Source organism: Callorhinchus milii, unplaced genomic scaffold (genome assembly GCF_018977255.1).
Source record: "Callorhinchus milii isolate IMCB2004 unplaced genomic scaffold, IMCB_Cmil_1.0 Scaffold15, whole genome shotgun sequence".
In the NCBI taxonomy this organism is placed as follows: domain Eukaryota; kingdom Metazoa; phylum Chordata; class Chondrichthyes; order Chimaeriformes; family Callorhinchidae; genus Callorhinchus; species Callorhinchus milii.
Window position 1 is genome coordinate 13,005,672 of NW_024704756.1, and position 14,190 is coordinate 13,019,861.

The window sequence follows — 14,190 nt, forward strand, 5'->3', positions numbered from 1 at the left end:
GACTAAAAATATGCATTTTAAAAGGTTAGCATTCGTCAGTTCTCACAGTACGTTTCAGATATATTACACTGATCTGAAATGACATGGGAACATTTGTGTTGTGATTTTAAATGTTTCGAAAAGGCAGAGATCTAAAAGCCTCGGGATCAGCTTGTGTCCTTTCAAGAGAAAATCCATGTTGTGAAGAGATGGATTGACTTGATATTGAGTCATCATTTCTCTAATGGTCACTTCACAGTTGATTTTGGTGTCAGCGCTCAGTTGGACAGGACGATGGAGAAGAGGAACACGTTCATTGGAACACCGTATTGGATGGCACCCGAAGTCATAGCATGTGATGAAAACATGGATTCCACGTATGATTACAGAGTAAGCGTGCACAAAAACCAGCACACTTCATGCATACAAATATTGCTAAGTACCATGAATCTCGCCCACAAAATATACAGTCGATTCACTTTACAGTATATTCTGTGAAGTGCTTTGAAACATCTCGAAGACGTGATAAAGCGCTATATCAGGTGCAAGCATTATTATTATGAAAGTAACCATGGTAAAAATCTACAAAATACACAGTCACTACACTTTACAATAAATCCTGTGAGGTACCCTTCTGATGTGAGAGGCTGTATATGAAATGGAAGAATTATTATTTATTGTTATCAAAGAAGGGTCAATGTTGGGAGGGATAGGAAATGGTTCCAATGAGATGAACGCCAGTAAAATATTCTTCACAGATTTTTTTTGGTCGGGGTACCACGCTTTGAATTAAATCTGATCTTTACAGCCATTGGGAAGAAGATAATAGATTAAATAATTCTTTCCGTTGAGGTCTTTGATTAAATCTGAGAGGAAAAATGATGTTGGGCACAGACTTAGTTATGACTCGGGGAAAGATTGACCCAAATTTATTGTTGTGATCTGTTCCATTGCATTCCTCACCAGGATTTATTGTTACAGTTCTGGTACCTTGCCATTAAAGGTTATTATAAAACTGTGATATAGTAAAGGCGTTAGAGCCTTTAGATCATGACAGTCAAGGCTCTATGACAGGTATGTGAAGTCCTGTAGCTCAGTGGTTAGAGCATTCGCCTTGCAAAGGAAGAGAGACCTGGGTTTGATTACCGGCAGGGCAAAACCTTGGGCAAGTTTCCTTACTCCACACACCTGATAATAATCCCTCAAGAAAAAAATAATAAATTGGTCACTTCAATCCACGACTGTTTGTGGGACGCTGCTGTGCGCAATTGGCTATCGCATTTCGCCCACAAATGTACAGTCAATTCACTTTACAGTATATTCTCTGAAGCGCTTTGAGACATCTAGAAGACATGAAAAGCACTATATCAAATGCAAGGATTATTATTATTATTATGTGGTTGTATTGTGCATTGCTTTGGCACTTGGCACCATAATAATAAAAATAATGCTTGCATTCGATATAGCATCTTATCACATATTTGAGACGTCTCAAAGCGCTTCACAGAATATACTGTGAAGTGAATTGACTATATTTTGTGGGCAAAACTATTATCAGTCAGGCCTTCAGCTTTTTTGCCTCCACTCTCTGGAACTCCATCCTAGAAATTTGACAAAGTCTACTTATCTTTCAAGTCCAAATTCTCCTCTTGTCTGCCCCATAGTATCCGAGCCCTCAATCTTCCATATGCTATTTTATTGTGTATTGATGGAATGGTTTGAAAGGTTCAGAGGTTTAATGAGGGGGAGTGGACAGTGTGTTAAGTTTGAGAAATCTGTAACTTGCCTTTGGGGCCACAGAACAATACTCAAACTTATCTCAGTTGTTAACAATGCTGCTGATTTTACAGAAAATAAGGAGTGATTGCAAGAGGCGTTCTTGTTTTCATGCTGGTTGTAAGAGCACTTCAGTGGCCAGAGGATTTAACACACGTGCAAATCATGTGTAATTCCTGTTTGAACTTCGCACTAAAGAATTTGAACGAGTCTGCACTTCCCAGCGCAGCCACCGTTACTTGTGGCGAAACGTTGCATAATAGAGGATACTTGAAGAGAATCAACTGAATATTGTAGTTTTATTCCATCAAGATGCAGCCAATAGCTCAGAATTCCACATAACTCTGGGTAAAAAAAATGCCCCGTTTGATGTGCTAAGGTACTGGAGGGCACGACCCCTTACCCCAACATGAGTCAGAATGAAAATTGGCAAATAAAAAAGGATAGAGCTTAGAATAGGTTGCAAACACTTTAAATAAAATAGGGGAGAATGAGAGAGAGAGAGAGAAAGCGAGAGAGGAGGGAGAAAGGGACAACAGATAGAGGTGACATGTTTAAATGTTTTGAATATACATTTTTTTTACTATTTATGTTAATTTATGGTTTGGAGTAATGAAGTCCTCCTGAGGCTTGAGTTCTTGTTATTACTGTGAAATTGTTGTCAGGGTCACTGTTAAAATGCACAGAACCAGTTGGCCCAGGAAGACTGGAGTTTCCAGTTACCTGTTAGCGCTCTAAGAATTAAGTATAGTACAGCTTTTTTTATATACACTACAATCCAGGGGTTATTTTTCCTTATGATAAACAATCACAACGAATAATTGTCCAGTGCTGCGATTGCATATCATGTTATTTTAACTCTTGATGCACTTACATTGTGGATCTATTTCCTTTGAAATACTGAAATGTGTTTATTGGCACGTGATTACATTTTTTGAAGTGCTTTTCACAACGGTGGGGTCCCTCGAGAATTGCTGCAACGCTGCATGTTAAATGGTACTTTTAAAGAGCAGCACCAAGGCTGCAAAGGAATCTAAGGAACCATATGACTGAAATGACCTGTAATTAGAAAAAACATTACAAACAGCAGTGTCATTGATAAAGTGATTCACGGAATCTAGCTCGCTTCCGTGTTTTGAATCAACGCATTAGAAACCTGATGGGTGTCAGTTTATACCATTATTTTTATTTAAATGCAGTATTGATTTTACACATTTGACTTGAGTTTGGTCGAGAAAGTTGCAGTTGCGTTCCAAACCACAGCCAGATTTGAACGACAGTTTAACTGTAATGAAGTCAGGTGTAACAATGAAACCCAGGTTGCAACTGCTACGTGTAAATGTCCGTTCCTTGTGGTTTTAGTCTGCAAGCAATGACTCAGCACATTTAATTAGTGGGTTAAGTCAGCATGAGTCAACAACAGCAGGGGCTCTACACAGACTCCAGACTCAATCTCTGATGTGAACTGATCTGATCTCAGGCAGGTGGGAGTCAGGGGGTGTATGATTGGCCTCAGGGCCCAAGATAAACAATTGTGCAGACGTCCATAGATTGGGCAGCTTCAACAACAACAACAACAAATTACATTTGTGTAGCGCCTTTCACGTCGACAAGGCATGACCAACCTGACTGAGGAAGATTCCGCGCAAAGTGTTAGCATGTCATTTCACCTGCCTGCCCTTTCATTCTGATACTTTGCCATTACTCTGCAGTCAATGGCTTCATCTCAGTTAGTAGCTCACTCACTTTTGCTCCTGGATCAGCATGTTGTGAGTTCAACTCCTACGTTCGGCCTTGATCTTATCTTTCAGCCTGTATCCGCGGTGCAGTGTTGGGGGTGGGAGCGTTGCATTTGAACGAAGGTGAATCTCTTCGGATGAGATGTTAAAACCGAGGTCCCGTCTGCCTATTCGGGTGGACGTTAAACATCCCATGACACTATTTAAAAAGAGAAGGGAATTTCTCCCGTTGATCTGACCAGCAAATCTCCGGAATCTGGATGTTTGCTATGCTGCTAAGTTTGCTTATATAAAAAAAAGTCACTACACATGACAGTAATTACCTGCAAAGCGCTTTGAGGAACTTGAATGTTATAGATCCTGCATCAATTCCAAAGATGATTAACAATTTCATTTCTGATTCATAATATTTATTTACTTGCAGAGTGACCTATGGTCATTGGGTATTACGGCTATTGAAATGGCAGAGGGAGCTCCTCGTAAGTAGTTTACTTAAATTTTGCCTGTGATTTACTGCTTTTGTTTATGTAGGATTTTTATGGGTTTATTATGCTTCATATCCACACAAGGGGTAATCTACATCCACAGCACATTAGACAGCATGGTATTTTTTTTCCCCATTGCATGGCATAGAGTTGATTTTTGCCTGTATTGAAAGCTCTTATAATAATTTGCATCCATGCATACGTTTGTCTTTGTCTGGCCCAGATGGTAGCAACTCGCCTCCGAGTCACAAGATTGTGGGTTCAAACCCCACATCGAGATGTTGAACTCATATAAATCTAAGCTGACACTCCAATGCAGTGCTGTGGGTGTGATGCATTATCTGAGGTGCTGTCCTTCAGATGAGGCATTAAAACCAAGGTCTTGTCTGCCTGTTCATTATGGCATTATTCAAAAAGAGAAGGGACTTTCTCCCAGTGCCCTGACCAACCATCTCCCAAATAAAAGTGTTCCTTTATTTGATTGCTGTTTGTGAGACATTGTAGTAAACAAGTTGGCTGCCACATTCGTCTACACAATACACAGTCATTGCACTTCACTTCAGGGAAACACTTTGAGACATCCTCGGGACATGAAAGGCAGTATAATCAAATGCAAGGATTATTATTTGCTGTACTCAGTGGGCATGTAAATTATTTATAACACTGGAACAACATTGTTCTTATGTGATGTTCCTTCGCTGATAAATCCCATCTGTATCTTGTCTCTTTCAGCTCTCTGTGACATGCATCCGATGAGGGCACTTTTTCTCATTCCACGTAATCCTCCCCCCAAGTTGAAATCAAAGAAATGGTGAGAACATTTGGTGTGAAATGGCTATTATTGTTCTGCAGATTTCTAGTTTCATAAGAGAACAGTTCAGTGCATTTATAATGACTTGCAGTTTGGCTGACTTCCTGCCCTAAACTATTGTTTGCCAGTAGAATCAGTTATTTACAGCCAACATGAGATTAGATCAACTTCTGGAAAGCATGTGAAGGTTGTGCCATCTATACACCTAATGTGCACAAGACAACATTTTACACAAATATTTGTCCACATTCGCCTTATTGGTAACAGATGTCAGTCTACCTCTAAGGAAGGAAAGCAGCAAAGAAATGGCAAGCCTGCTACTTTGGTCGAAGTAAACAAATCAAAACACACTCAGACCTAGATCAAACGGCCAATTATAACTTTGGGCATTACCTTTTAGTGGCTTGGCACAGAACTGTTTGTGATTTTGCTTCTTAATTGCGTGCATTCTGATCTGTTATGAAGGATCACTTCTCAAGTCACTTTGAAAAACTTTGGCTGCCGCTCAGATTGACGTTTCAGAAATATGTATTTCATTTTGGCAAAATGGTAAATTGTATTCTTAGATGTTTTCCATACTTTAAAGTACAGCCAATGCTACGAAACCTGAAGCAGGAAGTCCTTCATGAGCAAGCTATTTGTCTGTACTATTACAAACAGCTGAAACCAGTTACTCCTCTCAGTTGGAGCCAATGTATCAGCACCACATGGAAAATGCAGCTCATTTAGTTACTGCCCAATGTTTGTCATTAACATTTCCGTTACATTTTATTCTTACATCTGTCAACAACCCCACATTCACGAGAAGTAAGAAACTGATACCAAATGTATTTTAGCTAAAAGGCTGTTTCCTGAGCAAGGGGACTCAATACAGTGCAGCCAAATTATAACCCGTTTCACTCTAGTCAAAATTTGCTTAATACGCAGTAGCATAGTGGACCCGTTACTGCTAAACTGTCTGGCTTCCGGGTCAGTAGGTCAGCTCCTACTTCAAAATCTTCCTTCGCTGCATATGCACACAGCAGGAAGTGACATTGGAAAGGACCTAAGGACCTGGAAATTTGCTACTTTTTAGTTATCTGCACTAAATAAAGACTGGATTCCAGTTTGCTGACTCATCGACAGGCAGTGACCCGTACACTGGAAGTTGGGAGTGCAGGAACCAGCCAGCAAACAGGAAGTAAGGCTCGTTCCCACAGCCTCACTGTAGGGTTTGGGATTTGGGCGATTTGAAAACTAGGATTATGTGGATTTTACACCAGGTTGCCAGTGTATATAAGGCATGATGGCCAAAGTTTTATTTATTCAGTGAAGCCGACTACTGTATAAATGTACAAAGTGCATCACTGACAGAGAACTTATTCATTTGGTACTGGTTGTTTGACTTGGCACATCCCAACCAGGCTAATTAACCGTGCCCCTGCTCTATTTCGATTCATTATTCTGGTGGTTTGATTTCGTCATCGGGTGAGGACATAATCTGCACTACACACTTCTCTCTGACCGCTTTTAAACCAGTTGTACACATGCCAGCAGGATGTGTAACACAAATGAAGTCTCGCCCAAATTTTCCCTACTCGGTCGGTATATTTCATTTTGTTCGTGATGGGTGACTGCTGGAAGGATGCTTCATTAAAGACTGGGAGACGTTTCTGAATTGGCAAATGTATAATTATTGCATTGTAATTTCAGGGAGAGCTTGCCTGCGGGGGAATTTTTATGCCTGAACTTTCTCTTAATGATATATTTTTAATTACTGTAGCATTTTTACAGTTATGAATAATACACTTTAAAGGCAGAGCAATCTAAATTTAGCATCGTAATATGATTTGCGTATTTCTGATATTAATTATGTATTACTGTAGGTCGAGGGTGAACCCAAATTATTGGTTTCACTTCTCTGATGTGATTTACACTTACACTTTCAAATGGACTAAACTTTTGAAAGTGTAAATCCATAAAGGTTAGGCCATAAAGTGTCCAACCTATACGGTCAGCCAACAGAATAAATGTTCTTGATTGAATATTTCTTGATTTGTGCCATAAATGAAGCTTGTAATCTGCACAACCAATCTCAGTTTGACCATTTAGAAGCAGGTGCCAAGGTTTTACCACCTTGGGCTCTGGTCACGGAACCAAGGATGTGGTTCAGTGCAAGGTCTTAGTTAGACCTGTGGGAGGTCCACCTGACCAAAGTACGGTATGTATTTCATTCAGCGACTGTGATTTCTCTTGTGCCCTTGGAGTCTTTCAAAGAATGTGAAAGACAATACCTGTGGAGTTCCTTGATTCACAACTTCAATAGATTTCCTTAAGAAATGACTGAAGCCACTTCAGGAACTCATTAGTAGTTGGCCTACACAGTGCCTACACAGTGCTATGTTAGTAGCCAATAGCATTGACGGTTGTCATCATAACTTGCTTATTTCGTTTTAGGTCAAAGAAATTTATTAATTTTGTAGAAAGTTGCTTGGTCAAGAATTATTTGCACCGACCTTCAACCGAAATGCTGCTGAAACATTCATTCATCCGTGATCAGCAAAATGACCGTCAAGTTCGCATTATGCTCCGAGATCACATCGATAGAACCAGGAAGAAAAAAGCCGAGAAAGGTATTCAGACCCACTTTATGCCCTTCTCTCTGTTATTTCTGATAGAATATTGTGGACATCGCTGAAGCTGCTTAGTCCTTTCTGCCGAAATTTGCTATTGTGTTCATCCCGGTGAAAGTGGAATTCAATCATCAGTTACACGATGACTGCAATTTTATATTCTACAGTAGGGTAGATATGTAAAAACTGTTACGATTTTTGTTTTAAACCAAATCATTTTTGTAGCAACTGTGTTATTAAGCACCTCTGGAAGTGCAAACGGCTGCCATGTTTTTTCATTGCAGACCTACTGGCAACGCAGTTTTTATAAAAATGTTTGGATTCATGTGTATGTCCATTTATTCAGTGAAATCTCTGCGGTTTGACAGCTGTTTTTTTTTTTGGCAAGGACTGCTTCTTTTCAGTTCTATTTTCTTTTCCTTTTTATTTTTAATGTTCTGTTTTGTGGTTTGGTCTGAGCAAAGCAAAAAGTAGGCAGAGGCAGATGGTGATCTAAAGGGACTGAATGCAGAATGGAGCAGGCTGAACTCTGCAGGGATGATCCACCTCAGAAAACCAGCTTTAACTATTAAAGCATTCAAGCAAATTTGAAACACTCGTCATTCCTTTTGATATAGCGGCATTTATATTGCAACTGCAGAGGTGCAGTCTGGTCGTTTAACTCTGGATATAAAATGTGCCCTGAAAAATCTAATTGTTTCTAGAGGTGCAAGCGTTAGGCCCCCCAAAAACCCGTTTATAGCGGAGTAAGATTAGATGTAGGTCCGCTCATCTGAATATAATTTAAAATAAGAAATTGTCCTCGGTCCATTTCCTTGGCTGCAGGGACAGCAGGAGCTTCTGCGAGGAATCTCTCGTGTGATGAGCTTTGCGTCTCTTCCTTCTTTTCTTCTAGAGGAAACAGAGTACGAATACAGCGGAAGTGAGGAAGATGAAGATGGACTGAATGAAGATGAGGGCGAGCCGAGGTAAGCTCTTTTCCTTGGGTTGCGTTCGGGTTTGTAGCTGTCGATTGGAAGCTTAAAATCGATTTTGTGAGTAAATTCACATTGTGCGCTTCCTAGCTGGCTCAGCACAAAAGGCACTGCTTTTTTTTAATAAAAACATGCCGGTGGCATTAATCGTGTCATTGGAGATTGGTGCATTAACAACCTACATTTTCCTGCTGCTGGTTTGTGTGTGGGTACGGAGCAGGATAATGGAATAGAGGGAATAACACTAAATTTGTAATTGGGGATTGTGGAGGGAGAAGCTAGAATTATACTGCTCACTCCGGATTACTTTCAATCAGACTTGGGGTGGGGCTGGGGGAAAAAAAGGTCTCATTTTGTCATTTCATGTCCACTCAGGGAAATAAACCTGAATTTCTTTTTAATGGTAGATTGACACTTCAGTATGCTGAAGAACACTGTGCTGTATTCAAAGTTTCTGTATTCAGAGCTTTAGAAGGAGAACAGTTGAGCTGAGGCAGCTGGGTGGAGTTCAGCTGCCGTGCTCACACCTCCTGGGTGTGAAATCGGCATCTGGCTCCGCCACTTGTTAAACGTTCCAAGATGCCGTCTGGCGAGAAGGGAGCTCTATAAATGCAAGATGTTGCCGTTGTTGATGTCACACGGTTCTTTTTGACCACCTCCGCCAGGTGGGGTCAGGAGATTGTTGCTTCAAATGTCTCAAACGTTACATAAATAGAATAAATCTAGATCCAGTTGGAAATTCTCCCCAATTGTAGGAAGCTTTTGAGTGCAAATGGTAATTATTTGCAAGAACACAGAGCATTTCATCCTGACACCCGGTGACAAAGGCAGAAATGATTCCATTTGTCCATCCCTGAATTCCTTCCCGTGATGCGTACAGAAATCCAACCACAGTATTATTGAAGACAGAGGGTACTGGAACCTGACCAGGGGTAGAGCTGGTAAAGTGAGAGAACTTTACAGTTGATACCATTGTACCCAATATGGTGGCTCGGAGGAGGCAACAAGGGACCTCATTTGGAGAGGAGCAGAGAAGAAAAGTGGAGTTAAAAATTCAAAGGTCCTGATTTCATTCACAACTAAATCTTTCGCTCCAGTGATAAATTAATTCATCTGAATAGTTTCTGTATAGAAATTCTGAGTGCAACCTTTCACTTCCAGTTTAGCCTGAAGTGTGTGTGTCCTAGATTATCACTGGATAAAGTAAAAGCCCTATCCATCTGCCACAAAATTACATTCATCTCCTGTTCATTGTTGGTGTGAAGCACTTCTAATTTTTAAGTAAAGAGGGCTTCAATTCTCAATATGTAGGCTGCAAAAATACTTCACAGTATTTCCTGAATTGTTAGATCTTCTGTGGGGATGGAACCAGCTTCAGTGATGTTTTAGCTTCTCTATCTCTCTTACCGTACCCTCCCCCCACCACCGACACCCACAACCTCCCCTGAGGTCTTCATTACGTCTCTAACATTTAGAGATTGTGCTCCAACGCCATCTGTGCAATGTGTCCTCTGCTCTTCCCCCAGCTCCATTGTTAATCAACCTGGAGAGTCGACTCTTAGACGGGAGTTTTTGCGGCTGCAACAAGAGAATAAAAACCGCTCAGAGTCCCAGCGACAACAACAGATGCTTCAGCAACAGCTGAGAGAGCAGGAAAAGTATAAAAAGCAACTGCTGGCGGAACGGCAGAAGCGTATTGACCAGCAGAAGGAGCAGCGGAAATGGCTGGAAGATGTAAGAATTTCAGGTTTACCGATAACTTTCTATCTGTAAGTAGCGCTGCTGGGGAAGAGACTACAAAATTCCAAGCAGGCGTGGATGAGTGTAGAATTTTGCGTTATTATGGTGGCCAGCCATACATGTCAATGTTAGCTTTAACCCTCCTTACCTTTCAACCTTGGCTCCTGTGCAGTTCAGTCAGATCGTGGAGTCATTTAGCTCAGTGGTTAGAGCACTCGAATCGCAAGCGAGAGACGTCTCGAAGATGTGATAAGGCGCTATATCAAAAATAAGAATTATTATTATTCTCAATTTGACACTGATCAGTTCCTCTCTCGGATTTGTGTGCAGTGGCTGTAAACCGTTTCTACACGCGTGGTTTGATGTCTTTGGTTTCTTTACAGCTGAGTCAGATGAATTAGCACTGAAAAACATCTTTCTCTGTTATCTGTACAATTACTCTCAGCTGTCTCCTTGCGTGTATAATATCTGAAAGAAGACAAATTGTTCTGATTAATTCTTCATCCACAATTGTGAAGAAAATATGTTTGGGCTTATTTACGTGGGATGATCGTTTACTAGGAACAGGAACAACGACAAAGGATTCATTCAGGCGCATCTGTGTTTTATCTGCTCATAAAGTGGAATGATCCTGGTAGAAGGGGATTTGCCTGTGTTTACCTATCACCTGGTGATCTCAGTTGAATCTGAATCCTTGTAATGAAAGAACTCAGCATGAAAATACTCATGCACGATCGCTCCTACAGCTGATCTGAATAAAACTGTAATGAAGGACCATCCCTTTTTTGAACTCGTATAGTTTTGCCTGATACTCCAATGCAGTGCTGGGGGTGTGCTGCATTGTTGAAGGTGCCGTGCTTTGGACACGTCGTTAAACCGAGGTCCGGTTGGCCTGTTCGGTGGCCATTAAAGATCCCCTGGCACTATTCAAAAGAGAAGGGGGGTTTCCCCTAGTGTCTTGTCCAACAAACCCCAGATAAAATTAGCCATTCACTTCATGGCTGGATGACACTGCTGTTTGCAAATTGGCTACTACACTCACCCATGAAATAGGCAGTCAATACGCTTTAAGTGTATCCTGCATAGCACTTCCGTCCTCCCGATGTGAAAAGTGCAATATCAAATGTAAGTATTACTATCACAATAATCATGTTGGTTTGCTCTACCTTGGCTGTTAGACGAAGGAGATGAATAAACAGCTGTAATTGCATAGCTCTTTTCTGGTAAGGTTAATCAGGGAGCAATTAAGTGATTTGATAACTTGATTTGATGCAATGCCAACCAATGCAGCAACCCTCAATGATTCCCTACAATCTGTTGATGGCTCGGGGGCAGATTTCTCATGTGGATGGGCTTGATGCAGTTGAAGTAGGACATATGCTCTCAGGCTATTTTATTATAAAGTGTAGCATAGAATAAACACAAGCAGATAAAGGATGGTTGGTATTGAAATGGACCCGGAATTGTAACAGTGGCACATTTTACTTGTGCTTGAAAAGGATATATAATAATAATCCTTGCATTTGATAAAGCACCTTATCACGTCTTCGTGATGTCTCAAAGTGCGTCACAGAATGCACTGTAAAGTGAATTGATTGTATATTTTGTGGACGAAACGTGACAGACAATTGCGCACAGCAGTGTCCCGCATTGCAAAGCTTGTCCACAGCATCAACCCACAGCTTCATGTTACAGGTCAGTGGGTCAGAAGAATCAAATGACCTTTTCTGACCCCTGATGTATTTATGTTTCTTTTTTGATGGTCAAAATAAATATCCAGTGCCATAAGCTTAATTCGAGAACCACCGCACTGTCGTCATAAATAATGTGTGTTAAAGCATTCTGCATCAAAAGCTTTTGCGTTCTCCTGCCATGGTGTGTAAAAAGGAACCACACAAAACATGTGTTCCAACATGTGTGCAGTGCCAGTTCTCCCCACACCTCCGCTCAAATAAAAAGCATCAAACATCCCTACACATGGTATTTAAGGTGTCAGCCTGGTTCAGTTGTTAGCACTCTCGCCTAAGTCAGAAAAGTGGGCATTCAAGGCCCAAATCAGGGCTTTGAATTCACATAGCCCAGGCTGACACTCCAGCACAGTGCTGGCGATGCATTTCATTGCCAGAGGTGCTGGAGTTCAGAGGGTACATTAACCCGAGGTCCCATTTGCCTGTTCAGGTGGGACGTTGAAGATCCCATGGCAGTATTTGTGAGACTCCAACCTGGGCAAAGTACTATGCAAAACAGCTCAGCCAAGAAAATCATGAACTCCTCCAGGGCTGATCAGGACGAATGTTTTCGCATGTAACCTCATTTCACTAGTATTTTAGCATTTTAGGAGTGTTCGTAACTTGGCAATTTGTGGAATTCAGTCTTAACTTCAAAGTAAGTTTCCTGGGCTTTCTTTAAAGAATCTACAGAAACCAGCTTAAAAATTAAGGCTATATTTAAGAATTTTCCAAATTCTGGATATTCTGAAATGCTATAGAATATTTCAATCTAGACCCAGGTGGAATTTCTTCCCAGTAATGTGTAATGTTTGTCACTTTGCTATAACAACCACAAGATTACATTTGTATAGCGCCTTTCACACAGGGAGGACGTCCCAAGGCGCTGGACAGTGTACAGCATTTCAGACCCGAGAAGGGAAGGGAGGGGAAGGGGGGTGACCAATGTCATGATCGAAGAGGAGGGTTTTGAGGCAGGACTTGAAGGAGGCTAGGTTCCTGACTGACTAACAGAAGCAATTAAAGAAAATAATATCAATAATGCTAATCTTTGCATTTGATCTCATGACTTTCATGTTCAGAGGAAGTCTCAAAGCAATTCACAGGATTTTATTGTGACTTTGTATTAGTCACTAGGCAAATGAGTCTTGTAGAGGAAGGGATAAAAGATATAGTATATATCTTGTGTGTATATATAGCTCATAACTGTATATTATGTGCTTTGGGGTTGTATTTAAGCACTTTGAGATGTCCTCCCAATGTGAAACGTGCTATATAAATGTAAATTGTATTTTATTGTAATATATGTATACGTGTTCATGAGTATGATTACCATTTCATGATGACCATTTCCTAGGCTATTAACATAGCTTACGTGGATATCCAAGAAGAGAGCACGTCTACTTTATACAGACTATTTGCTGAGCAACCACCATCAACATGCCATATGCTTCATTACCTTATTTGCTAACACTCCAGTTACTCTGCATAATTGTTCCAGCAACCTATTTCAAGTGAATTGCTCTCCTCCCCCGCCCACCCCCCCTTACAAGCATACCCCACGAGTAAATGTACTGATTTACAGACACGCCATTATTGCCTAGACTTTATTTTTCTTTAAAGGCTTGTGCCTGACCTGTTAAGTAATTTGAATTGGTGCCCTGCTTCCTGGCACCTATCATCTCTGTGGTATCTCGCACACAGCAGCACAAAAGGGAACAGGAGCTACGGAAACAGCAGGGATGTGGGCAGAAGAAGTCAGAGCTGAAGGAGAAAGACAGGAAGGAGCAGAAGGGTAGAGAGGAGGAAGAAGAAAGGAAATGGGCAGAGGAGGAAAGGTGGAAGATAGTGGAAGGGAACAAGAAAGTTGAAAACAAGCAGGTATTTATTTTCTTTTGTATTAAATGTCAAATGGGACAATTAACATTTGTGCAAATTGGGATGAATAGAAATGACTTAATTGAAGTTCTTCTGTTGCATTCTAGTATTCCTACGTGTGTGTGTGTGTGTGTATGTTTTTGCATTAGCTCAACTGAAATCACATGGCACTGTTCAGTTTGGTGTTGGTTACTTTTTATTATCCTTGTATTTAACTTCGACTCCAGTTGACCGTATGACCACGACAGGGGCGAGAGCAGGAAACCCACTCCCAGGCAGGACAGTGGTCTGTGCTGGTAATGAAGTAGCTGTTGAAAGCTGCAGGTTGGCTTTTGCTGGGGATAAATCATGTCTCCTTCACGCTCAGTCATGTGTGGCCTCTCTGATGACATGCCTGAGACCAAGAGCGCCCTCTGTGGAGATACTGGATACACTACGCTCAGTCACACTGCAGTATAATACATTGATG

The 14,190-nt window shown here is 41.0% G+C and overlaps 1 protein-coding gene across 1 annotated transcript in view; it reads left to right on the forward strand.

Annotated features, from left to right (window-relative positions):
* Positions 1-14,190, forward strand: part of si:zfos-2326c3.2 (mitogen-activated protein kinase kinase kinase kinase 4) — an 84,230-nt gene that overhangs the window by 36,886 nt on the left and 33,154 nt on the right. Inside the window, exons 7-13 of the mRNA XM_042340822.1 lie at positions 239-369; positions 3,919-3,973; positions 4,712-4,790; positions 7,227-7,402; positions 8,298-8,370; positions 9,903-10,110; positions 13,548-13,724. Coding sequence (XP_042196756.1) covers positions 239-369; positions 3,919-3,973; positions 4,712-4,790; positions 7,227-7,402; positions 8,298-8,370; positions 9,903-10,110; positions 13,548-13,724 — 899 coding nt within the window. The remainder of the gene's footprint in view (positions 1-238; positions 370-3,918; positions 3,974-4,711; positions 4,791-7,226; positions 7,403-8,297; positions 8,371-9,902; positions 10,111-13,547; positions 13,725-14,190) is intronic.